This window comes from Clarias gariepinus, chromosome 5, assembly GCF_024256425.1.
Source record: "Clarias gariepinus isolate MV-2021 ecotype Netherlands chromosome 5, CGAR_prim_01v2, whole genome shotgun sequence".
NCBI lineage: Eukaryota > Metazoa > Chordata > Actinopteri > Siluriformes > Clariidae > Clarias > Clarias gariepinus.
This window is the reverse complement of record NC_071104.1, coordinates 16916697-16944387: the sequence shown is the minus strand read 5'-3', so window position 1 is coordinate 16944387 and position 27691 is coordinate 16916697. Positions and strand designations below refer to the sequence as shown.

The window sequence follows — 27691 nt, the reverse complement described above, 5'->3', positions numbered from 1 at the left end:
AGTTCTATTTTGGTTTCATCTGACCATATGAAATTCTTCCAATCCTCTTCTGGATCATTCAAATGCTCTCTAGCAAACGTAAGATAGGCCTGGACATTTACTGGCTTAAGCAGAGGAACACTTCTGACACTGCAAGATTTGAGGCCCTGGCGGCGCAGTGTGTTACTGATGGTAGCCTTCCTTACTTTGGTCCCAGCTCTCTGCAGGTCATTCACTAGGTCCCCTCGTGTGGTTTTGGGATTTTTGCTCACAGTTTTTGTGATCTTTTCGACCTCACAGGGTAAGATCTTGCGTGGAGCCCCAGATCTGTTGTCTTGTATGTCTTCTATTTTCTAATACAGTGGAACCTTGGATTACGAGCATAATTTGTTCCAGAAGCAGGCTCATATTCCAAAACACTCGGAAACCAAATTAAAGTTTCCCATAAGAAATAATAAACCTCAAATAATTCATTCCACAGCCCCCAAAAATAAATACGTAAAAATAATTGATACAAAATATAAAGTAATAATAAAACCTGCACTTTACCTTTTAAAAAAAGTAAAAATAAATCCTGACAGATCAGTGTTTATGTTTATGTGTGAGTGCATACTAACAGAAAAACTGCTGTAAAGTTAAAAAAAAAATGGACCTGCACACTTTACCTTTAAAAAAAATCGCGACAGAGCAGAGTTTCTGTGTAGGGCAAAGAATGTGCGTCTATATGTGTATGGGAAGCCGAGAGGAGAAGGGGGTGGAAGGGAGGATGTAAAGGCGAAAGAGTGTGTGTGTGTTAATGTGTGTGAAGGAGCACTGTGTCAAATTACGCGCGCGCATACACATGGATGCAACACTGATACAGAGAGGGAGAGAAAAAATGGATCTTTACCCTCTAATGCTTTTGCTTTATATGCACGCACACACGTGTGTTATAAGAAACAGTACAAGCGCGCTGTACACATACGCATACAAACACAAAATAAAATATGTTTTAGACACACACACACACGTGATCACAGTGTTACAGTAAACAGTACACGCGTGCAAGGATGTTAATTATACCAGTAATAGACAAGCACTAAGACCCAGCAGGGGAGACAATTACCGACAATTCGGCAGCGCAAAAGAGAGAAAAAACATTGGCTCAGTTGTGATCATGTGACACTCGGCGTCAAAACAAGAAGCGCATGCGTGATACATGATACTCGGTACTTGTAAACCAAGACTTGCTCATTTTTCAAGTAAATTTTTTTTTAAATCTTTGCTCGTCTTGCAGAACACTCGCAAACCGCATTACTCGCAATCCGAGGTTCCACTGTAATTGCTCCCACAGTTGATTTCTTTACACCAAGCTGCTTACCTATTGCAGATTCAGCCTTCCCAGCCTGGTGCAGGTCTACAATTTTGTTTCTGGTGTTCTTTGACAGCTTTTTGGTCTTGGCCTTAGTGAAGTTTGGAGTGTGACTGTTTGAGGTTGTGAACAGGTGTCTTTTATACTGATAACAGATGCCATTAATACGAGTGGAGGACAGAGGAGCCTCTTAAAGAAGAAGTTACAGAAAACTCGCTTGTTTGTAGGTGACCAAATACTTATTTTTCCTAGGAATTTACCAATTAATTGTTTAATTAATTGCTACCTACAATGTTATTTTCTGGATTTATTTTATTTATTTATTTTGTCTCTCATAGTTGAGGTATACTTATGATGAAAATTCCAGGCCTTTCTCATCTTTTTAAATGGGAGAACTTGCACAATTGGTGGCTGACTAAATACTTTTTTGCCCCACTGTATTTAATAAATCTGTGCATGGTTTCCTAAACAGAAAACAATTAGTAAATAGAAAAGAAGAAAAAATTATCTTATATTGTATATGCAGGTAATAATTTATTTTCCAAATTATTGATTTACTTTAAGATGTATCACATTGCATTACTTACTTTTACGTTCCTTTCTATGTTTAATGTGCTTTAAAGAGAATGATTGATGATTTCTGAATGATTCAGTGACTTAGTGAACATATGGTCATTTAAATTAAATTATGCAGTACAGAACTGTGAAAAAGTATTATAGTACTCTTCCTTTTCCTGATTTTTTAATCCTGTTTGTTACAAATCATCACAGATCACCAAGTACTAGATCAGATAATTTTAATATTATACATATAACCCATGAAAATACAAAATGTAGTTTTTGGTATAGGGTTATGGTTAAGTTGTATTTTTTTTATTGACAGCCAAACACACTCTCTGTTCAGTAATCAGATAGTAAATACTAGATCAGATAAAGCTTCAGATTTTTCAAAAATGACTTTAGCACATTAAAATTCACTTACAGTATACCACTCCAGCGCTGTTATTTCAGCACTGAAAATATTAAGTATTCCCAATAAAAATATTCAGTTGACCTTTTCTAATTTATACCTATTGGTGCAGGCATTTGTTTACATTGATGATAATTAAAATTTTTTAGGGAAAAAACTCCATACCTGCTTAGTCTACGTGAAAAAGTATTTGCCTCTTAAGCCTAATAACTGGTTGTGCCACACTTAGCGGTAAAACTGCAATTAAGCATAATTGCTGGGGAGATTTTCACATCATTATGGAGGAATTTTGGGCTAATCCTTAGAATTTTTTTTACTTTAGCCACTTTAGAGGGTTTTCATGCTATAGCATCATAATCTGAAGTCCGGATGTTGACTAGGCCACTCCAAAACTTCATTTATTTATTTTTGAGCCATTCAAGCGTGAAATTGCTGGTGAGTTTTGAATCATTGTTTTGCTGCCTTACTCAAGTGTGCCCACCTAACTGCTGAACATTCTCTTTCAGGATTTTCTTGTAGATCGCAGCCCCAAACTATTACGCTACAGTACCACCATATTTGACTTTAGTATAATGTTTTTTTTATATATAAAATGCTGTGCTATGGCTAGTTGTATACCAGATTTAACGAGACGGACACCATATAAAAAGTTCTACTTGCGCCTTATCATTTTACAGAATGATTTGTGTTCCTTTTAGTCAGACGTGGCTTTCGCCTTGGAACTCTCCCATAGATGCCATTTTGCCCAGTCTCATTCTTCTTGTTAAATCATGAACAGCGAACTTAACTTAAGCAATTGAGGCCTGCAGTTCTTTAGATGTTGTTCTGAGTTCTTTTATGAGGTCCTAGATAAGTCAACATTGTGCTCTTGGAGTAATTTTGAGGAGCTGGCAATTGGTAATTTTGTTGAAAAATCCAGCACATGCACAGACAATTGAGCTAGAGAGAGCTAAAGCAGGCCAACAAACAGCTGGCAGACTCAGGACTGGAGGACACACGTTTGAAGACAACCTGCTTGGAGTAATTTAGGTAGGCCGGTAGTCTCTCTGTTGAGACCCACCCAGATGTGGTTACGTCAACAACCAAACGTGGGTGAGTCTCAACAGCAAGACAGACAAGTCAGCATACAGAGAGGAAGTCCAGAAGCTGACTGTTGTAAAGACAACAACCTGTCTCTGAACATTGCTAAAACAAGAGAGATGGTTGTTGACTTCAGGTGGACACAGAGTGACCAATCTCTGCTGAACATTAATTGCTCCTTTGTGAAGATCGTCAACACACCCAATTTCCTGAAGAAGAACCTCACCTGGAACCTGAAGGAGAACCTCTCTTAAGACTAGCTTCTTTGACAAGAAAGCGAAGAATGTCTTTTCTTCCTGAGAAGGCTGAGGAAGGCCCAGCTTCCACCTCCCACCCCTTAACACCTTCTATAGAGGGACTATTGAGAGCATCCTTGTGCCATCTCGGACAGCAAGACCCCACAGCGGATAGTGAGCACATCAGGGTCTCTGTTCACTTTATCGAAGACATCTACACCACACGCTGCATCCGCAAAGCCAGCCCTGTGGCTAATCGGACACATCCCAAACACTCAATCTTTTCCCCCCTACCATCTGGAAAAAAGGTACCCAAGCATTCAGACACTCACATGCAGACTGAGCAACAGCTTCTTTTCATAAGCCATCCGTCTCCTCAACAAAAAGGGACTGACACACACACACACACACACACACACAAACCTCACACACACAATTACTTAGATAAACTGAACTACCTCAAAACACTGAGACTGAACTGATAAACACAAGCAAACACTAATCAACAACCACCTAACAGTTCTTCACACCAACCTGTAAATGCTCTTTTATACAATATTTATTATTTATTTGCACAAAACTAGTTTCTAACTTCGCTGCTACTTACAAGAAATGATTATGTTTCTCCTCCCATTACTTTAACCCTCTAGGGTCCGCACACGCATATATGCATTTTGAGGCATCTTCCCTTGATGACGCCAATAAGAACTTAAATTACACTTTCAGTTTTGATCGTACAGAGAAGATCTATATATTAATCAAATATGTAAAGTGTCTACTTTTATTTGTACAACATGTTTCTCCCTGCAGTTCACGAAGACCAAAGCGACAGACAGCGCACCCGGTTTGTTTTCTTTATTTTATTAATGCACAAGTTAATAATATGTGTGCATACAAATAAAAGTAGACACTTTACAGATTTGATTAATATACTTAGCAAAAAAAGAAACATCCTCTGACTTTCAACTGTTTTTACTTTCAGTAAACTTAATGTGTAAATATTTGTATGAACACTAAGTCAACACCATAAGACATAAACTAAAAATGTTTTAGTGAAGGGAGGCTGAATAAAGGGAGGCTCAAAATCAAAAGTGCCAGTCAGTATCTGGTGTGGCCACCAGCTGCTTGAAGTACTGCAGTGCATCTCCTCCTTATGGACTGCCTATTGCGGACAGTCTGAGCACTGATGGAGGGATTGTGTGTTCCTGTTGTGTCTCGGGCAGTTGTTGTGGCCATCCTGTACCTGTCACACAGGTGTGATATTCGGATGTACCGATCCTGTGCAGGTGTTGTTACACGTAGTATGTCACTGCAAGGATGATCAGCTGTCCTTTCTGTTTCCCTGTAGCGCTGTCTTAGGCATCTTACAGTGCGGACATGGCAATTTATTGCCCTACTCACATCAGCAGTCCTCATGCCTCCCTGCAGCATACCTAATGCACGTTCACGCAGATGAGCAGGGACCCTGGGCATCTTTCTTTGGGTGTTTTTCACAGTCGGTAGACAAGTCTCTTTAGTGTCCTGCGTTTTTAGAACTGTGACCTTAAATGCCTACTTTCTGTAAGCTGTTAAGGTCTTAACGACCATTCCACAGGTGCATGTTAATTAATTGATTATGGTTAATTGAACATGCATGACAAACATTGTTTAAACCTTTTACAATGAAGATCTTTAAAGTTATTTGGATTTTTACAACATTATTGTTGAAATACACAGTCCTGAAAAAGGGACGTTTCTTTTTTTGCTGAGTATATATAGATCTTGTCTGTACGATCAAAACTGAAAGTGTAATTTAAGTTCTTATTGGCATCATCAGTGTTTTTTTGCACTGTTCTTACAGTTTATACTTTAACATGTATTTTAACATATATTTTTAACTCTCCTCTCATTCACATACCTGTCTGCTGGCTTATTATGCAGCTTACTATGCAGGCCTTTACACTTAAAAAGTGACCTAAAAAATGTTAATCACTATATTGTTTTCTGTGAGCAAGTAAACAAGATCATTTTTACATCATTTTGAAGCAAAAACACTAGTCCACCAGCCTAGTTCTCAAAAAGTCTTGTGAACAAATGTTCTGAATGAGTCACATATTATTGTAGAAGAGTTTGTGCTGATTACAAGAAAAATACAGGTTGGTCAATAATATATTATAAGTAGCTAAAAAAAAAGCACAAATATCAGAGCATGTCCAAACAAATCAAGGGCCCCAAAATCATCTCGGACCCCAGAGGGCTAACTCATTGCCTCATCACCATGAAATGCATCATTTTGTCACGTTGTCACTTTGTCGTTCTTGTTTGCACATGCACATTATGTTGTCTCTTTTGTAAAGGACTTGGATAGTTTTCTTTTAATAAAAAAAAAAGCAATCAGTCTTGTGTTAGTCAGTCTGCTAATTAGATTTCTTAGTTAGCTAGTGTGGTGGAAATCCATTTTATACACAAACATCTTTGCTAATATAATCAACACTGTGCATGAAGTTTCTACATTTAAACTCATGACACTATATCTGACCCAGACCAGATGTCTGTGCCTTATCATTATTTCAATGGGAACTGCAATCAGTTTGTTTCTGATCTATTTTCTGCCTTGTGCTTTTAAGTTTCGGCAGATGGGTTTAAAGCTTTTGTAGTCTACGTAGAACAATTACAAATGAATACGTAATTAAAATGTGATTTTTCTATTACACTTGTTAGTTACGTTAATTTATGTTGTATGTAGCACCTTGGTCCTGGAGGAATGTTAATTCGATTCACTGTGTACTGAACTGTATATGGTTCAAATGACAATAAAAGCCTACTTGACAGAACTGCAAACCTACCAAGACATGGCAGTCCACCTAAACTGACAGGCTTTCTTGTTAAAAGAAAGCCACAAAGAAGTCTCATTTGCACTTTGCACCAACCATGTGAACTACAAATTGAATGACTTATGGTTTTCTTTTAACAATGGCCCTAAGCAAACTGCCAATGTTGGCATCAGTAGTTGGCCCAATGTTATTTTGTCCATTGGCCCAATTTTGGCTCATTGGTGAGCCAAAGACAGGTTGGCCCAATGTTGGTTCAGTAGATAATGGCAAGGGTGATACAATGTTGGCACAATGTTGGTCCTGTAGATAATGGCAAAGTTGGAAATTGGAAATGAAATTAGACTCTTTTCATCATTGACAATAATAAGAAAATACATTTCTCCAAAAATTTATTTATTAATTTGGTTTGTGATAAAATGATTAAAAATTAGAAAAATATATGTAACCATTATGATGATAAACAACAAAATAAACACCTTGTACAGCGATTGACAACCTTAAACACTCAAAGAGCCACTTCCCACAAAAAAGAACATACCGGAAGTCGCAAATCCCTTTTGACATCAGTGTGTAGCACTGCCACATAAAAGGCAATTTTATATAGGTGAAAGTAAGCCGGCGCAAAGACAATGAAACTGCAGCACGTTATTAATTGTGCCCGAGAAGGTTTTATTTGCCTGTATGTAATTTGGGTGTATTGCTTCCCGATTGAACTCTTGCGAGACTGCGAAAGATGCTGACGCACCTGACCCAAATATAAAAGCCGGCCCTGGAAAGCAATCGGGGAGAGAGAGTATGGAGATACAGTGCGCTGGTTATATTGTTGGCATTAAGTACGAAACAAAACTGACGAAGGCTGTTTCTTGCGGATTGTCCTTTCCATCTGGATTAAAGTGCCCCTATTATGCGTTTTCAAATATGATCTTTCATGCAGCATGTCATGTAGCTGTATGTAAACATAAACTATCTGCAAAATTGTGACGCCGACAGTGCACGATAAATTAAGTTTTTGTCTATAAAAAAAAGTCGACTCACATTCGCCTAAACGAGTCGTTAGCTATTCAAATCTTTCTGTTACAGATCCACGTCAATATGTAACATATTTGCATAATGTCCGCCCATGTTCTATGTCACGAATAACTTGCCTGCCATCTTACAATTAACGTTACCACACTCTTGTTAACATATAACACTTACCACTGAGAAACGTCCTGCTCCAGTTGTGCTTGCTAAACATTTTTTTGTCGATGTGCCACTTCAACCATTTCATTGTCAGAATCGAGGCCATATTTTCTATGTATTCACAGGTCTCCAGAGCTGTCATTTAGTTATGGTATTGGGGGTTTCGTTTTCTGACACACCCTGTAGCGAAAGACCAATCATAAAGGACCACGCCATCTGACCAATCACAGCAGTGAGGGTTCATGGAAAGGAGGGGTTTAGACAGACTGATTCTTCAAACTGCTTCACATGAGTCGTTTTGCAAAATTATTTAGAAATGGGGTAAAACTAATGTTATTTTTGACGTGGCATACAAGTAAACCTGTTTTAAGAGACTCATAAAGCAATAATAACAACCTTCAAAATGGCACAATAGGAGCACTTTAAGTCCGACTGAACTGCTTCGCCAGAGCACTCTTGCTCTGACATCGGCCTCCCGGTTGTATCCCATCATTACCGGTGAGACCGATTCATATGGCACACTCATACAATAACAGGGACTTTGTATATTCTACACATTTACACACACTCCGTTTTCGAATGTATATATTTTGTAAATATTGTTTTCTTTGTTGGTTTTCTTGGCTGGTGCACCTTTTTTTTTTTTTTTTTTGTATAATACACGTTTGTTTGAATTGGTCTTGGTTGTGTTATTCTTGCTCACTGTCATACACACTCAATTCGCGACCGGCACTAGGACCTGGAAGTAATGCGGTCGCGAACCAGGAAGTATAAAAGAGATAAACAAATCATGAAACATCGCTCAGTCATCGCCCATGTCGGTTCAGGCTGTTTGTCTACCAATTCGTGAGTACTCACTTTCTTGGGTTTTACTTTCTGATTTGACTGTTTATAGGACGCGGGTTAAATTTGAGTTTTTCCCTTGCTCCCCTTTTGTAAGAGTCCTTAAACTAATTTGCGTGGTTATCCTGCCTACTCGCTTGTTTCCGCTACAAAGGGCTAACCGCTAAGCTACGTCTTCTGGTCACTCCACGATTTGCCGCCGATTCACCACCGCCCCTATTCTCCTTCATCCAGATTCAAATTAACCGTTCCTTGTTTAGTTTCAGTTTCCAACCTCCGATGTTCGAATATCAAGAACCTACCTTCAGCCCAACAGTTAACAGTTATTTTTAAATTTGCGAGTAACGCGGTTTGTAAGTGTTCCGCAAGACGAGCAAAGATTTTTTTATAAAATTTTGACCCAAAAAACGAGTAAGTACAGAGTATCATGTAGCACGCATGTGATCAGCGTCACCTGATCACAACTTAGCCAATGGTTTTTCTCTCTCTTGCGCTGTAGAATTGTGGGTCTCCCCTGCTTGGCCTTAGTGCGCGTCACTGGTATAATCAACATCCATGCGCGCCTGTATTGTTTACACTGTGACCACGTGTGTGTGCGTAAAACATTTTATTTTTGTGGTTGTAAGCGGGTGTGTACAGCGCGCCTGTACTGTTTATTATAACAATAATATGCACGCGTGTAAAGCAAAAGAAAGTCTTATTAGAGAGATTAAAGATCTATTTTCTCCCTCTTAGCCTGTCGTTATGTGTGTGTGCATGTGTAATTTGACACCATGCCCCTTTACACACACACACACACACACACACACACTCTCGCCTTTACACCCCCCCCACCACTTCCTCCTCCTCTCAGCTTTACACACACTCTGCTTTACACAGAAACACTGCTCTGTGCTTTGTTTGTTTGTTTTACTTTAGAGCAGTGATCTAGTTAGTATGCGCTCACATGAGTGTCATCAGCTATGTTCCTTGCTAATTTTTCCAATAAAACAGTCTTTCCGTTAATATATATGTGTGTGTGTGTGTGTGTGTGAAACTCAAATAAGAGAGAAGAAAGGTTTACTGTGTAAGATAAGAAGGGGGAGACCAGGGGGGCTGATTTCTCCTTTTTTCTTACTTTAGTTTCACACACACACAGTGCCTGTGCACATGAACGGAAACACTTAGCTTCAGGATTTAACTTTTACTTTTTTTTTAAAGGTAAAATGATGGTTAATTTGTTTTATTTTTACTTTATATTTTGTTTAATTATTTTTATGTAATACTTTTTTTGGGCGCTGGAACTAATAATTTGAGTTTCCATTATTTCTTATGGGAAAATTTTCTTTAATTCATGAGTGTTTTGGAATATGAGTCCACTTCCGGAATGAAATATTGTCACGCATTTAGCGTTTCGTGCTGATTCAAGACCGCACCTGTCATTTGACATTTCCGTTACCACGCTGTCATGCTCTTCCTCACGCACCCTTGTTTTCCCACACTGTCATGTCACTTCCCACGCCCCCGGTCCACCCCGCCTGCACACCGGTTTCTCATTCAGCGCTGATTTCCCTGAGCTTATAAGAAAGCGCAGCGCACCATGTCTTTGCCAGATTATTGTGTAACTCGAACCAATTCTCTCGCATTTATTTTGATAGCCTCTACGTTGCCAAGTTTTTTTCCTGATTCTCGTTTCTCTTCTCCTCGCCTTCCGATTCTGATTTGTTTGCCACGCTGACGGATTTCACGGCTCACGACCCAACACGCTCTTTCCTCGACTACGACCCAGCTCCACGCTCGCGGCATGTTTCCAGCGCCAGCGGCCTTCCCGGCTCGATACACACACACTCATTCATCCAAGAACAGTCAACACCTAGGGGCTGTTAGGATCCTGCACCTGGGCTGTCGGAGGCACTCAAGGACGAGGGACAACAGGGATAATTATGTCATTTATTTTTCTCAGATCTTGTGTAAATCTCCATGTACCATTAGGTTTGGTACTGGATTAACAGGTGTGTTATAAGAACTTACAAATGGTTTAACAACACCCTGCTTGAGCAGTGAGCAAAAAAATTTATCTATTCCCGAGGCCTTAGCCTCAGAAAGTGGATATTGTTTGATGTACACAGGTCGCGAGTGTTTTAATTTAGCTTTATAAGGAACACAGTGTACTAACCCCACCTCATCCACACACAGACTGCTTGGAAACACATTCAAGGGCAGCAGAAAGAGAGCTGTACTGTGAAGGAAGGAAACAATTATTTACAAGCATACTTGTGAGATTGGAGAAAGGAACTGAACCAGGCACTTCAACAGTGAGTTTCATGCCAGAAAAAGTCAAGGACGTGTGTATTCTGCTCATTAAATTCTAGCAGGTTAAAAGGACAATCAGGCATACAGACAAAATTCCCTTATCCAGGCCCGTAGCCAGCCTAGTGCAAGGGGGGGTTCTTTTTTTTAAAAAAAGTGGACCTTTTTTTTTCAGCATTTGGTATTTGAGTATTTACTCATTTTGTATTTCATTTTGATGTTTACATACCGCATTTTAGTGACATGTGCTGGATTAGCTTGTCTGCTGATATCATAATGTGCATGCTTTTGATGCACCAAAAATATTTACTTCAATGTTGTCAAATTGCTTATCAAGATCATGTGCGACTTTTTTCACTCCAAAAACAACCCCCACACACCACCCCCCCACCCCACCCACACACACACACACACACACACAAAAGAGTTCAAAAGTTTAAAAACCACACTAACAACAGAATTCATTTAAGGAATTTTTACTGAAATATTATTAAACTACAAATTCAACTTTTCTCATCAACATGCTCTCTCATTTTGGAACTTATGGAATAAGAACACTGGTCAGCTCAAGTCTTCTTGGATACAACTTAGAGAATATGTTCACAGCTTCATCTAGGTTCACTGCCATGTTGTAGTGTGTATGAATGAGGGCCAGGGCTGCCAAGCGGTCCTCTCCCATGCTGCTACGCATGAATGTGTTTAGTCTCCAGAGAGCGCTGGCTGAACGTTCACATTCACACGAGGTAACTGGCAAAGTACAAGCTATTTTGAGAAGCTTGAAGACATTTGGATAGCTCAGCACATCACATTCTTTGATTGTCTCAGCACACGAAATTGGTCTTTGTTCTGATAACTTGTTTTGCCACTTCAGTTTCCAGCGTTTTAGTTCTTGGTCAATCAGCCCTGGTAAAGGTAAGTCATCTTTGTAAAGTTGGACCGCTTCAGAGATGTCCACTGTCACATCTGAGTTGCACTGTATAGACGGAATTAGACCCAGAAGCCTTGATGCAGTTACAGATAGTGGATTAAATCTGGATTCAAATTCCAAGATGACATGGTCTAGGAAAGGTATCGCCATGTTGCGACGATAGTAGTCCTTCACCGTTTCAGCAGGTACATTTTCTCTGTGTTTTTGCCTTCCAGCAGCCCGTGGTTTACTGGTAGGTTGCACATCGACCTGAGCAGCCATCCTGATTGCTTGCTCATAGATCTGGTTGAAGTCATCCTTAATTTTCGCACGTAGCTCCTTGTAGATATTCTTGACCTCATCTACCATGCCAAATGCCTCGACGATGTCAACTGAGGATCTCTGAAGCTTCACTGTGATGCCTGTAAGGTGGGACAAAACTTGATAGACAGTGAGGAAGGTCAGGATGAAACCGAAGTTTTGGAGCCCGGACAAGAGACTAAAGGTCTCTGTTTTGTCCTTGCTCTGCCATCCAGTGGTTACATCTTGGCTGTAATCATTTGCATGGAGACCGACTGCGATGACTTCTAGAGCCTTAACAATAAAGATAAAGGCACTATAAAAGTGACTGTAAGCGTCATGTCTCTCTGCCCATCTTGTGCGACATATGTCAATTAAGGGTTTCTCTGTCCGGTAGAGTGTGCATCTTTATTTAAAATTTCCACGAGTAGGTGTTCTCTCTTTGGGCTGTAGGTGAAGAATATGATGGTAGACTTCATCTTGTCAATCATGTTGCGCACAACTGGAAGAGCACAGGAGCGTGCAATGACAAGGTTCAGGATATGCCCATTATAGTGCATGTACACTGCCTTAGGTGCATCCTTCTTGATCAGAGCCTGGACACCGACATTTTCGCTGCTCATGTTGCTGGCACCATCGTACCCCTGGCCTCTGCAATCACCAATCTCAATGTTAAGTTGACTCAGCACATTCTTAATTGCGGTTGCAATGTGGCTGCCTGTGATTCGTGGCAGAGAGCAAATATCCAGCAATTCCTCCCTGATATTTAAATCATTATCCACGAACCTTACACACAATGGCATCAGCTCTACATTATGGGATGTCAACTCATCAGCCATGACTGTATAGATCTGTGCTTTTTTTATCCCGTCCACAATCTGGGCCTGAATCATTCTCCTTCCTATCACATCAATCATCTGATTTTGGGTTTGGGGTGAGAGGTAGGTGGCATTTCTGAGTTTTGGACGTTCCATATGCTGCTTCAGTGTCTCATCATGGTTTGCAAGTAGTTTCATCAGGGCCAAGAAGTTTCCAGGATTGCCAGTAGAATGATGCTTATCAGATGTACCTCTTAGTGCAATGCACTGGCGACCACAGTATAGTACACTCTCTGCTACAGACTTGAGTATGTGCCTGTTTTCTTTGATATTGGCTTCCTTCTTACTGTCCATAAGAATCGAGATTTGGGTCTGAGGTTTTTCAACTGACTGCAGAAATAACTCAGCATTTTCAACTGCAGCTAAGTGATATGCTTTTGTTGAATGGCTGCCTATTACCATGCTTTTCTTGTGCCATTTTGTAAATGGAGCATTGACTAAAACTCCCATCTGCTTTCTCTCTTTGGCATTGACAAACAGGGCACAGCACACACAGAAGGCACCATCAAGCTTGGAACTGTACACCAACCACCAGCCATATTCCTCCAACCACCCATGATTGAATGCCCTATTACATCCAGCAAGAAATTGTGTCGGAAAAATAAAGTTTTTAGAAGGCTTGTTGTGGTTTCTGAGTAAATGGTATTTCTGGCCATCAGACATCTTACGCACACCTTTTAAGATTTCTTCTACTGATTTTGTGGCCTGAATAAAAAATCCTAGATCACTGAAGATCTCTTCTTGACCTTCCCTGAGCTGTTGCACATCACTTCGACCTTCCCTGAGCTGTTGCACACCACTTTGACCTTCCCTGAGCTGTTGCACACCACTTTGACCTTCCCTGAGCTGTTGTATATCACTTTGATCTTCCCTGAGTTGTTGCATATCACTTTGTCTCTCACTGAGTTGTTGTAACTCATCTGTAATACATAGCCATTGGTCAGTGATGTAGTGTGTAGTGCAATGAACTGTTTAATTATCATTATCTGAAACACACTTGTATATTATTTATTAAATGACCTGGCCTGGCTACTGTCTGTTAATGTTTATTTAAGATGTTACAGACTTGTCATAGCCATTCAGACTGCTCAAAAAAAGGCACAAGAGAACTATTTTGTGTGTGATGTGGGGTTGACGATTAGCTACCATTTAACTAGCGTTAGCAATTTGATCTTGAGGTAGTAACAGACTTACTCTGTTTGGCAGTCTTTTTGAACATATGTTCAATATTCTGCGATAATGACGCTGCTGCCTGCTTTCTCTTCCGTCTCTCCTGCTCTTTTCGACCCATATTATACCGCTAGATGCCGCCTCACAGATTTAAAAAACGTCAGTTGCTGCGCAGACTTGTCACGTGTCGCGTTTTTTTTTTTTTTTTTGTAAATTGTTTTGTAATAAAGTGTTATTTTAAATAATGCCCAACAATTTTAATCTGTCTAAAAAAAAATATAAATAAATAATAATAATAATAATAATAATAATAATAACAAAAAAATCTGGACCTTTGGCAGTGGGGGGTGGTTTGTTCGAACCACCCGAACCCCCCCTGGCTACGGGCCTGTTATCTAAAGGACATGTTACAGTTACCTGAGGAGTAAAATAATTTTGTTGAGCAACCCCCTCAATTCCCACAGAGCTGATACTTTTATTCGAGAGCGGCCTCTCATAGTCATGACATTGTAGCTCCCATATCCACCAAAAAACAGAATAAGGGACCATCTATACACAATTCTATAAAGGGCAACTCATTAGCCTCAAGTGACCCGAAAGTACAAAGTAACATTGCGGGGCTGGAACTCTGCGGGTATCCCTGGGCATCATATTCTCCTACCTGCATCCCTAAGAAGGGATTGAGTCTATATTGCTGTCGCTGTTGTTGTTGTTGCACTCGCTGTGGTGGCTGCTGAGAAGGATCAGGAGAAAACACCTTATTAGCATCATGGCACCGACCATGATTTAATTAATTGAACATATTTTGTTCACCACGTCCCTTGTCTCAGACCTTCATGCGACATTCACGAGCCCAATGATGTTCTTTATGACAGTAATTACAATTACCAGATCTACGGGGTGCACTCTGACCCTGCAGACCTCCTCTGCCTCTTCCACAGCCTCCTCGCCCTCCTCTACCCTTTTTTCCACCTCTGTATCTTTTACTCTCCACAAATAAACATGCCACCTGTTGGGGGCATACCACCCAAGTGAGTCTAGGTCTCTCGAAACCTCTAAAGAAACTTGGACATAGTCCCACTCTTTTCTTGTCTACAATTAGTTACCTGTGACAGATCCTGACTAGCTTGTTGACATGGAAGGAAATAAGTAGTTAGCTCATCTTTTAAAAGTTTCATAGCCTCATTAGAAATCCCCCAAAGACAGTCATATTCATAGTCAAAAAAACACCAACAAAGAGCTTAACAAGACAACAACAAAGAGCGGGCAACAGAATACAGCTTCCACACTATGCCTTAGTTTAAGGAACTTTTCAGAAGCGGGCGCGTGCTAAACAGGCAGAATAAAACCAGGAAGCATGCTTGCTTTATCCTTATAGAGAAAAATAAAAAAGAAGCACTCACCTGATTAGAGGTATCCCGGACAAAGCCCCAAAATGGTAACCCCCCTTTTGTGTTCCCCTTTTGTGTTCCAGTGCTCAGCCTGTTTTTGTGTTCCCGTGCTCAGCCCCTTTTGCGTTCCCCTTTTGTGTTCCAGTGCTCAGCCTGGTCCTGCCTGGTACCAGGGAACCCCTCAATGAAACACACAAGTCAGTGCTCAGTGAGATGTGTGAGATGCACACAGTGGCGGGTGCTAGCTTTTGAAACAGAAGCAGGTCAACAATATTAGCTGCGTCTGCCATTATGCACAGCTTGCTAGCTGGCTAGTTTCCCCTTTCACAAGCTACTTTAATTATATGAACCAACTAACTTTACAATGCTGAAACAAGGAGCAAAGTTAAGAACGCTATAATGTTTTTTTTTTCATTTAAAGAATGATTTGTACAAACAAAAATGTTTTATATCACCAGCAAACAATACAGAGTGCAGCAGTTCATCGTACCACTTTACCTGCAAATCAAATCTCTGTAGCACTGATGTATACTTAAGACATGCTGTCAATCAAAAAAGGGGTTCCACCCTTTAAACAGCTCCTCCAATCATCATACAGCAGCCCAGCGTCCTGGCTCGCCCACTGTTCCATTCACTCCCAGAAAAGCTGAGCTTCCCTGGAACTAAGGAATTTGGTGCATTCATCCAATTACAGTCCAGCTTTTCTGCAGTAAAAAAAAAGCTCCACTGTGTGCCCATAGAGCTCCAGTGAAGCTGGGCTTCAGGAGGGTTTAACGCGCTGTGCGATGACGAAAATAGCGTTAAACAATCTACAATAAATACCTGATTCTGAACGAGCTAGTCATGAAGTTGAACGCTTTCTAGCGCACTTTTATTAAAACCAATATAAATACGCCATGAGCATTTATTTTCATTGTAGTCTTAGAGCAGCCTCCACTGATGCACACACACAAAGAACCAAAAAAAAGGTGGGTGCAGGAGTGGAATGTTCTGAAATGTTTATAAAAGATAAGGGAACAGAAACTTGGGAGTAGCTCTGCATTTACGAGCGTTCAAGAGTTTTACAACCTTTAACATAAACTACCATAGAATGTGTTTATTAATAGTCTGACGCACACAGAATATTATGAAACACAGTAAAAATTAAATTAGAAGTAAATGCAGAGCTACTCCTAAGTTTCTGTTCTTCTACCCTACACTGTGTCTCTAAATGCTGCTGTATTCACTGGCAACAGGTCGATTACCCTAGCATAATACTGCATTGCTAAGCATCTTTTTCACCACAGTACAGCAAAACTACTAACTGCATTCATGTTTTCATGTTACCACCAGAGATTCTTAAGACACTTATGTCTTACTTGGGGGTATTTACATCTCATTTGAAAGAATATGAACCCACCTGTAGTTAGGAGCAAAAAGGCACAAAAAATTACCTTATTTGTTTAGCTTGACTGCAAGACTAAATCAGCAACACCTGGCTTCTGTGGGGTTTTAGATTCTTCCCTAGTGATAATTTAGGGATCCATCTAGTAACCTGTTGGAGTTGATGGTTGATCACAAAGCACAATAAATTTATCATTTATTATTGTATAAAACATAAAAATTTTATTTCTAAATGATTCATAAACAACTCATGTGAGCCCTCACGGCTGTGATTGGTCAGATGGCACAGTCCTTTATGATTGGTCTACCGCTACAGCGGGTGTCGAAAAACGCCCATGACCATAACTGGAGCCCCGTCCATACATGGAAAAGATGGCGTTGGTTTTACCGTGTAACGACCAGCTAATTTTATATTTACTGTGGCTACCTGTACAAAAATCGAAAGGCCTTTTATCTTTGTGTCGGTGTTGCATTAAAAGGCCGGTGAGAAAAAAGGACAAACACAAACAAGTAGATAAAGCAAATGTGTGTTATACAAAACTAAATAAAGTAAACGAAAAATCGTGCACCACAACCAAAGATATATACAATATTCACAAACTACATATAATAAACGGTATGTGTGCGTGAACGCAAGTGAGTGGAAAATGTCAGAAGTCCGTGTTTATTGTAAGTGTGTACATAACAAAAAAAGCAAAAAAAGACAAACACCAACAAGTAGATAAAGCAAACATGTATTATACAGAAATAAATAAAGTAAATGAAAAAGGTGCACCACAACCAAACAAAGATATAAACAATATTTACAAACTATATATAATAAAAGGTTTGTGTATGTGAACACAAGTGAGTGAAAAATGTCCGAAGTCCATGTGTTATCTGAGTATACCAAGTATGGTTCTGTCTCACCGGGATTAATGAAGTCCGGGAGGCCGATAGGGTGTACGTAGGGTGAGAAGTCCGGGGAATATGTCCAGTCAAAGATAATCTTCGAAAGAAAATAATCGTTCTGCCTCCGAGTGGCGCAGTGGTAAAGCGCTCGCCCTATCATTCGGGGAGCGCTGGTTCGAACCCCGGGTGATGCTGTTTTCCTCTCACAGCCGGAGGCACAAAGAGAGCTGATTGGCCGAGCTCTCTCAGGGGGTAGGGATGAGGGGTACTTGCGCTCCCACATTAATTACGGCTCTACAGCCAATCAGGGGCGTCTGTGACCTCGCGCGTGTGTTACCTCGCGTGACCTCCGAGTGTATTACTGGTGGTGCGTGAGCAAGCAGTTCGAAAAGATGCAGTCGGCTGACGTCACACGGTTCAGAGGAAACACGGGATAGTCTTCGCCTCCCGACTGAGTGGTAGTAGCAGCCTTAATGTGGGAGCCCCCTAGTGACGGGGAGGAATTAGCTATGACTAATATTCGGGAGAAAATTGGAACCCCCCCCCAAAAAAAATGATCGTCCAAACAAATAACGCCAGCGCTGGTCCACCATTACTACTCATGCAATTCCTCTCGAGGCATGGGGCATGCGCACTGCGCATGCTCCGTGCCCTTACACTTCCCGAGTGTTAGAGTTTAATTTTGGTGAATGGTGGATAATAAACAGTTAAAAAGGATTTAGTGTGCTCTCGTTTTTTATTGTTTTTTGCGAACCCAGCAAGAATAATCGGTCACATTAACAAGAGTGTGGCAACGTTAATTGTAAGGTGGCGGGCAAGTTGTTCGTGATGTAGAACGTGGGCGGACATTATGCAAAAATGTTACTGAGTGACGTGGATCCGTAACAGAGAAAAATAAGATTTGCTAACGACTCGTTTAGGCGAATGTGAGCCAACTCTTTTTTTTAATAGACAAAAACTTTATTTATCATGCACTGTCAGCGTCACTGATAGTTCAGATAGTTTATGTTCACATACAGCTACATGACACACTGCATGAAAGAAAATATTTGAAAAAGCATAATAGTAGCACTTTAAAAAACTTTTGGCAGCATACAAAATTTTGCAGTAATAGGCAAGTTGTTGTTCTTCTGTTTCGTTCTCTCAATGCATTGCATTTTCTTACAAATTATTTAGTCAAGTTTTAGATGGCGGCGTGGCAGTAGCACGCAGCGGCCGCTCCGGAGCCAAAATGGTGCTACGTTGTTTAAGTTTTGTGTGTAGTGCGTTTATATTTCTATGTGTATAGATATCTTCGCAACTGGTGTCAGTACATACAACAGCCGGACACTTTTCGGCTTGCTACGTGAACCAGGCCTCGAAGCCTCGGCGTTGCCTGATGCCGGAGGCCGGAGGAAGGGTCATCGGAAGCGGTGCGCGAGGAAGCGGAAGTGCGGCAAGCGGGCGGGAATCTGTGCTAGGCTAAAAACAAACCCTAGCCAGCCTGCTTTCCCGTCCATCATCTTATCTAACGTCTGCTCCCTGGACAATAAACTGGACTACATCCGACTCCAGCAGGCTACACAGCGCGAGGTTAGAGACTGCTGTTCTTTGTTTTCACGGAGACATGGCTCAGCGACAGAGTACTGGATGCTGCTATTCAGCTAGACGGGCTAGCCTCGTTTCGCGCCGACAGAAATGCAGCTCTCTGCAGTAAGATTAGCGGTGGCGGCTTATGTGTTTACATCAACACGAAATGGTGCAAGAACTCTGAGCTAGTTTCTAGTTATTGCTCATTGCTAGTGAAGTTTGTGATTGTTAGATGCAGACCTTTTTATTTACCACGGGAATTCGCCACTGTTTTCATTATCGGAGTGTACATTCCACCTAGCGCTAATGCTAAGGAAGCGCTTTGGGAACTGTATACAAAGATCAGTGAACTGCAAAATACACACTCGGATGGACTGTTTATTGTTGCTGGAGATTTTAACCATGCAAATCTCAAGTCAGTGCTTCCGAGATTCCATCAGTATGTGGACTTTGCAACGAGAGGGAAAAACACGCTGGATCTTGTTTACACAAACATTCCCGGCGCCTATCGGGCAGAGCCCCGCCCCCACCTCGGCTACTCAGACCACATCTCTGTTATGCTAATTCCAGCATACAGACCACTCGTCAGGCGCTCAAAACCGGTTCTGAAGCAGGTGAAAACCTGGCCAGCAGGAGCCATCTCTGCTCTTCAGGACTGTTTTGAGAGGACTGACTGTACCATGTTTAGGGAGGCTGCAACTTACAGCGACTTCACTGACTTGGAGGAGTACACGTCATCAGTGACCAGCTACATCAACAAGTGCACTGATGACGTCACTGTCTCCAAGAGCATCATCTCACGACCCAACCAGAAACCGTGGATTACTGCGGAAGTGCGTGCACTTCTGAGGACCAGAGACTCTGCCTTCAAAGCGGGAGACAAGGTGGCCCTCAGAACAGCAAGGGCCAAACTTTCTCGGGCCATCAGAGAGGCAAAGCGCGCACACGCTCAGAGAATCCACAGTGACTTCAGGGACAGCGGCGACACACGGCGCATGTGGCAGGGCTTACGAGCCATCACACAGTGCGCTGAACAACTTCTATGCTTGGTTTGACAGGCAGAACAGCGTGGTGGCGAGAAAGACCACCCCTCCTCCGAACGACCAGGTGCTGTGTCTCACTACAGCTGAGGTGAGGAAAACTCTTCGCAGAGTCAATCCACGTAAAGCTGCTGGACCAGACAACATCCCAGGCAGAGTGCTCAGAGAATGTGCTAAACAGCTGGCAGATGTTCTCACCGACATCTTCAACATCTCTCTGAGCAGCGCCGTTGTTCCCACATGCTTCAAGGCCACCACCATCGTCCCCGTGCCCAAGAAGTCTACTGTGTCCTGTCTCAATGACTACCGTCCCGTTGCATTCACACCCACCATCATGAAGTGCTTTGAGCGGCTCGTCATGAGACACATCAAGATGCTGCCCTCCTTACTGGAACCACTGCAATTTGCGTACCGTCCTAACCGCTCAACGGACGACGCCATCTCCACTACACTACATCTTGCCCTCACACACTTGGACAAGAAGGACACATATGTTCGAATGCTGTACATAGATTTCAGCTCAGCATTCAACACTGTCATCCCCCAACAACTGATTAGGAAGCTGAATCTGTTGGGCCTGAACACCTCCCTCTGCAACTGGATCCTGGACTTTCTGACCGGTAGGCCTCAGTCAGTACGGATCGGGAACTGCACCTCCAGCACCACCACACTGAGCACTGGGGCCCCACAAGGCTGTGTGCTCAGTCCCCTGCTTTTCACACTGCTGACTCACGACTGTGTAGCAACACACAGTTCGAACCACATAATTAAGTTCGCTGATGACACGACCGTGGTGGGTCTCATTAGCAAGAACGACGAGTCAGCGTACAGAGAGGAAGTGCAGAGGCTAACGGACTGGTGTAAAGACAACAACCTGTCTCCAAATGTTGACAAGACAAAGGAGATGGTTGTTGACTTTAGGAGGACACAAGGCGACCATTCTCCGCTGAGCATCAACGGCTCCTCTGTGGGAATCGTCGAAAGCACCAAATTTCTGGGTGTCCACCTAGAGAAGTACCTCAGCTGGTCCCTCAACACCAGCTCCCTACACAAGAAAGCCCAACAGCGTCTCTTCTTTCTGAGAAGACTGAGGAAGGCCCAGCTTCCACCACCGATCCTCACCACCTTCTATAGAGGAAGAGCGGCTGCATCACTGTCTGGTTTGGGAATTGTGCCATATCGGACCGCAAAACCCTACAGCGAATAGTAAGGACAGCGGAAAAGATCATCGGGGTCTCTCTCCCCTCTATTGAAGACATCTACACCACACGCTGCATCCGCAAAGCCACCAGCATTGTGGCTGATCGGACACACCCCTCTCACACACACTTCACACTCCTGCCATCTGGAAAAAGGTACCGAAGCATTCGGGCACACACATCCAGACTGTGCAACAGTTTTTTTCCACAAGCCATCCGTCTCCTCAACAAAAAGGGACTGGACTGATAAACACAAACACACACACACGCACAAATACACACACACAAACATTATCACACAGCTTAACTCAACTACCTCAAAATATTGGGACTGGACTGACACAAGTGCAGACACAGACCTACACCACCAAATTATCGTACACACCAACCTGTAAATGCTTCACTGTTTATCTTTTGCACAATGATCATTACTGGACTAATTTTTGCACTAATTTCTCAATTCTTGCTGCTATTTTTAAAAAATGTTTGTTTACCCACTACCTCACCACCATATTTTATGTTCTGTTATGTCGTGGTTGCGCACTGTCACTTTGTTGTTGTTTTTGTTTGCACATTTGCATGTGCACTTTATGTTGTCTGTAAAAATGTAATACTTAGCTAGTTAGTTTTTGTTAATTTATGTTGTAATTTATGTTAGGTCTCTCTGTCCTGTCTCTGCTAGCCAGCTAACTAGGCCTCTTGGTTAGCTAGTTTAGTGTCTATGTTAATTTATGTTGTAAATTTATGTTGCATGTAGCACCTTGGTCCTGGAGGAACGTTGTTTCGTTTCACTGTGTACTAACTGTATATGGTTGTAATGACAATAAAGCCTACTTGAACTCGAACTTGAACTCATCGTGGATCACTAAATAATCATAGTTTTATAGTCAATATTTAGGAAACAGAATTATACTCACAAATAGCTTGCAATCCTCAAAAAAAATAATTGTTCACACGTGAAAGTGGTGATACTTCCTGGCATGCGTACCCACACCTCACAGCATTGGTCAGCCAGTAGAGCGAATGCAGAGAAGTGTAGCCACCTACCAAGGAGAATAGGAGCAACACAGGCGACATTGTTGGACCAACGTCCGATCAGTGGTGGTATCCACTGAGTTAGAGATATAGTTCTTTGCACAAATGTAGTTCTTTGCACTTATAGTTGCACAAAGCTTAAGCAATATAATTTTATTTCCAATTTCCAATTTCCAATCTTGCCATTATCTACTGAACCAATGTTGGGTCAACCTATCTTTGGCCCCACCAATAGGCCAACAAAGGGCCAAAGATACAAAGGACAATATGCTGCTGTGCCGACCACTGATGCCAACATGGGCCCAAAGTATGAACTGCCGTTTGCCCAACTTTTGCACACTGTCAGAGCACTGACAAAAGGTTAGCAAAATTTTGCTGACATTGGGCCAACAAAGCAGTGCTATTTGGGGACCTTCTTCTTGTCACTCTTCCATAAAGGCCGGATTTGTGGAGTGCACAACTAATAGATAAACTATGGACAAATTCTCCCACCTGAGCTGTGGAACTTTGTAGCTGCTCCAAAGTTACCATGGGCCTTTTGGCTGCTTCTATGATTTATGATTTCCTTGCACGGCCTGTCAGTTTAGATGTACAGCCATGTCTTGGTAGGTTTGCAGTTGTGCAATACTCTTTCTATTTTAAAATGATAGATTGAACCCTGCTCCATGAGGTTCAAAGCTTGAGATGTGATCCTTGGGTTTCATGATGATGTTTGTTTACTAATGTTTACTAACAAACCTCTGGGGTGTTCACAGAATAGCTGTATTTATACTGATATTAAATTACACACAGCTGGACTCTAATTAGGTAAGTTCTGAAGGCAATTGGCAATTCTTAATTTTTCTTCCACCATTATGTTGCACCTTGGTCTGTCACGTAAAACCTCAATAAAATATATTTGTTTTTGTGGGTGTAACGTGACAAAATGTGGAAAGTTCAAAGGATATGAATACATTCGCAAGGCACTGCATCTCAAAATTTACATTTAGGGTATCACCTGACTAGGACTGAACAACTTTAGATTAACTAAATTGCGGAGTGGGCCCAAACATGCAGTTGAAAGTACAATAATGTTTTAAACCAGATACATCACTAAAAAATAATAAGAATTAGTGACTATTGCAATTGCTTTTTTTTCCTAAGACTTTCCCAAATATGTGCATCTTTATCTCTTTTTGTATTTAATTCAAATGTACTCTTTTTATTGGTTGCAGGATTTTAATGATCAACTAATGTCAGCCTTCTACAAAATACAGAGCAGCATCCAATTAGCCTTTAAGGAACCTGAAAACTCGCAGCCCTTGACTTTAAGCAACACATATTGTGCACAGTTTGGCCAGAAGCCCACAGCAGAAGAGGCCAAAGAAGAGAGAAATCTGCTCAATTCCATTGCATGGCCAGGTCCCCTGGTGCAAGACTTGCCTGTGGAGTTCAGCACCAACCCTGCCATGAGCTACTTTGTGATTCAGGGGCCAACAGAGCAGCATATGGGTGGTCAGCTTGTGGTTCATGTCCATGTGCAGAACTTCTTGGGCATGCCTAAGAAGCATGGGGAAGATTTTTTGATAGCTCGGCTGCATTCACCAGAGCTGGGTGCTGGAGTTGCAGGCAAGGTGCATGACCATCAAGATGGGAACTATACTGTAATATTCCCATTGTTGTGGGCTGGAGTAGCATGGGTGGAAATCACCATGGTGCACCCGAGTGAGGCAGTGGTGGTGCTTAAGAGGTTGCAGAAGGAGCGCCCAGACAGAGTGTTTTTTAAAAGCCTGTTCCATTCTGGTGCTATTTCCGAGACCACTATGTGCAATCTGTGCCTTCCCCTGAACGAGCAACCACTCTGCAACTATACTGATCCTGTAACTGAAGAGCCCTGGTACTGCTACAAACCAAAACAATTGGGATGCGACACACGAATAAATCATTTTAAAGGGGGCTATGTAAAGAACCTCGTGACTAAATATGAAGCACAGTTTTTCCAAAGGTGAGGTGGTAGTTGGGGTCTATTTGTACACATTTCCATGGATTTCTTTGTTTGTTTAGTTTTTTCTGTTATTTGAGAATTTTTTTTAAATTACTTAAATTACAAAAATATTAGTTTGGAACTAATATTTCACAGTGACACAGACACAGTGAAACTTTTGGAGTGTGAGTAACTTCGTCTGCAAGCGTTTTGCAAGATGAGCAAAAATTTTTAATAAATTTTAACTCAATAAACGAGCAAAGGCTTGATATACATCTGCACTTTGTCTGCTGAGCATCACGTAAATGCAACTGAGCCAAGGGTTCTCTCTTGCTCTCTTTGCTTGAGATTATGGGTAATCATCTTCCATGCTCAGTCTAGGTGTATGTGCATCACTCATAGTTAACTCACAGTTAAAATCTGTGCGCGTAAAGCAAAAGCAAATGTCATTAGCGCAGTTTCTTGTTAAAGATCCAGAGACTCTCACTGTCAAAGGGCAGTGAATCCTTTAGTGTGTGCGCACACATGCAAGTGTCATTCGAGAGGTTCCTTGTTAAAGATTGTGTGTTTGCGCGCATGAATGCATGCGTTCATGTGTGTGTAAAAGTTGTTCTACACAGTAGCCCTCTCCCTCCTCCAAAATAAAAGAGGAGGGAGGGGACTAATTTATTTGGATGGGGAGGGGGTACTGTGTAAGACGAGAGCAGGGAGGGAGGAGGGAGAGACAAAGTTGTCCTACACAGTAGCCACCTCCCTCCTCTCGTTCTACTTCAGCTTTATTTTTACTTTTCACCCTATTCACACATGACTACAAACCCACTCCTCTAACACCATAGTGAAGTTTGCTGATGACACGACAATAGTGGGACTGATTTCAGAAAGTAATAAGACTTATTAAAGAGAGGAAGTTCAGCATCTGGTTGAGTGAATAGTGAATTGTTTCTGTTTTACATAAATGGTGAGGAGGTTGAGAGGGCAAACAATGTTAAATTTCTTCACATAACAAAGGACTTTTTATGCACCATCAGCACTTCCCACCTAGTGAAGTTCAGTAGAGGCTTTTAAAAAAAAAGCTTTAAAGGGCCATCCTACCTTCTCTGCTTTTGATGAACTTTTACAGTAGCATGATAAAGAGCATTTTCTGTTACTGCATCACAGTGTGGTACACCAGCTACACTGCAGAGAACCTGAGAGGCCTGGCTCAGAGGATTGTGGAAACCAAGCTCCCCAACCTCGACACAGTTTATGTTAGCTACACAAGAGAGCTAGCAACATTATCAAGGATCCAACCCATCCAGGACATGGACTGTTTGTGCCATTTCCATTAGGCAAAAGATACAAAACAACCAGGACACACACTAACAGACTTAGAAACAGTTTCTTTCCCAGAGCTGTAGCCTGTATTACCCCTGCCCCCCATCCCCCCAAACCACACACACAATCACACAGGTAAAGGTAAATTCTGTCTAATCAGAACACAAAACAAACACAAAACACTGCTCTGTTGGGATTCTTTTTAAAGGTAAAGCACAGGTTAATTCTTTTTATTTTGGTTTTGTATTAATTATTTTTATATGAATATTTTGGGATGGGGAACAAATCATTGGAGATTACGTTTATTATAGGGGGGATTGCTTTGATATACAAGTGTTTTGATATACATGCATGCATAGAATTATGCTCATAATCCAAGGTTTAACTGTATTAATAGAACTATAGAATATAGAATAATAGAATTTTTAACTTTGAAGCAGGAGGCAAACATAAAGAAGTAAAGTGAAGTCAAACAATCGAAAACAAAGAGAAAAGGCATGTAAACCTAAATGGCAAATATCAGGTAACATCTAAAGATCTAAAGACAGCAAGACTCAAACCTATCAGGATAACCACAATTAGAAGAACAAGCTCAGTTTGGTAAAGCCAGTGCAAAAGTCTTAATGTTTATCTTTACAAATATCAGTGTGGACAGTGTGCTCGAATAGGATGTGGCTAATTACAAAAAGGCCTGTCAAACCAGAATTTCAGAAAAGTTCTGTAGAGGAAGATCTTCTGTAGAGTTGTGTTGGGACTATGAATCCTGAATTCTGGGAATTCATGAATCTGAATCACATTATCATTCAGGCAGTGATGTCACAGTTATAAATTAATTTATGACTTTTTTACCACTTACTCACTTATTATCTATACCACTTTATCCTGTATTCTGGGTCGCGGGTGACCCTGGAGCCTATCCCAGGAGACTTAGGGCATGAGGCAGGGTACACCCTGGACAGAGTGCCAATCCATCGAAGAGCATACACACATACACACTCATTTACACACTATGGGCAATTTGGGAACTCAAAACCTAATCTGCATGTCTTTGGACCATGGGAGGAGTTATTTACTACTGCCGCAACATTAATAAAAATATTAAGTGTTTATAAAAGAGTGTTAATACAACTAATTAAAAACACATTATTATTTTCATTTTTCAGCAAAGTAAATATCAAAATTCCTATTCCCGCATCAGTGATGGCCTGTGTCAATGTGTTACTTCCAGAAAATGGTAAGTTTCACTTTAAATGTGAAGTTCCTTCAGGAATGATTTGACAACAGATTGTAATGAACTTTTGAAAAAAGGTTATTTGTGACTAAACTAAAAATAGGGGCTTCAGCCTAGTAAACAGGTATCAAGTGTGTTAAAGCCTTATAAAAACATGTAACCTTGTGTAATCCAAATGCATTAGCTTCTTTATTCATTTTACTCATAAAACTTTTCTAAAATGTTAATGCATTTTTTTTAATGGAACAACAACAGCAACCAATATATGGCTGGGCATGCCCCCCCTCCAAAAGAGCACACTGATGAACAAGGAACACTGGGCCAGCTGCAGTGTATACAATGAGCCAATGTTGGCATCAGTGGTTGGCTCAATGCCATTTTGTCCATTGGCCCAACAATGGCTCACTGGCAGGGCCAAAGATAGTTTGCCACAACATTGGTTCAGTAGATAATGGCAAGGTGGGCCAATGTTGGCACAACAATGGTTTAGTAGATAATGAGGTTTGCCCAATGTTGGCACAATGATGGTTCAGTAGATAATGGTAAAGTTGGAAATTGGAAATTAAATTAGACTTTTTTTCATTATTGAAAATAATAAGAAAATGCAATTATATCAACATAAATGTAATTATTAATTCTATTTGTGATAAAAATTATTACAAACTAAGAAAATGTAT

The 27691-nt window shown here is 41.2% G+C and overlaps 1 protein-coding gene across 1 annotated transcript in view; it reads left to right on the top strand.

Moving 5' to 3' along the window:
• Positions 1 to 27691, top strand: part of LOC128523784 (NXPE family member 3-like) — a 52884-nt gene that overhangs the window by 10260 nt on the left and 14933 nt on the right. Inside the window, exons 2-3 of the mRNA XM_053495914.1 lie at positions 23721 to 24490; positions 26947 to 27017. Coding sequence (XP_053351889.1) covers positions 23721 to 24490; positions 26947 to 27017 — 841 coding nt within the window. The remainder of the gene's footprint in view (positions 1 to 23720; positions 24491 to 26946; positions 27018 to 27691) is intronic.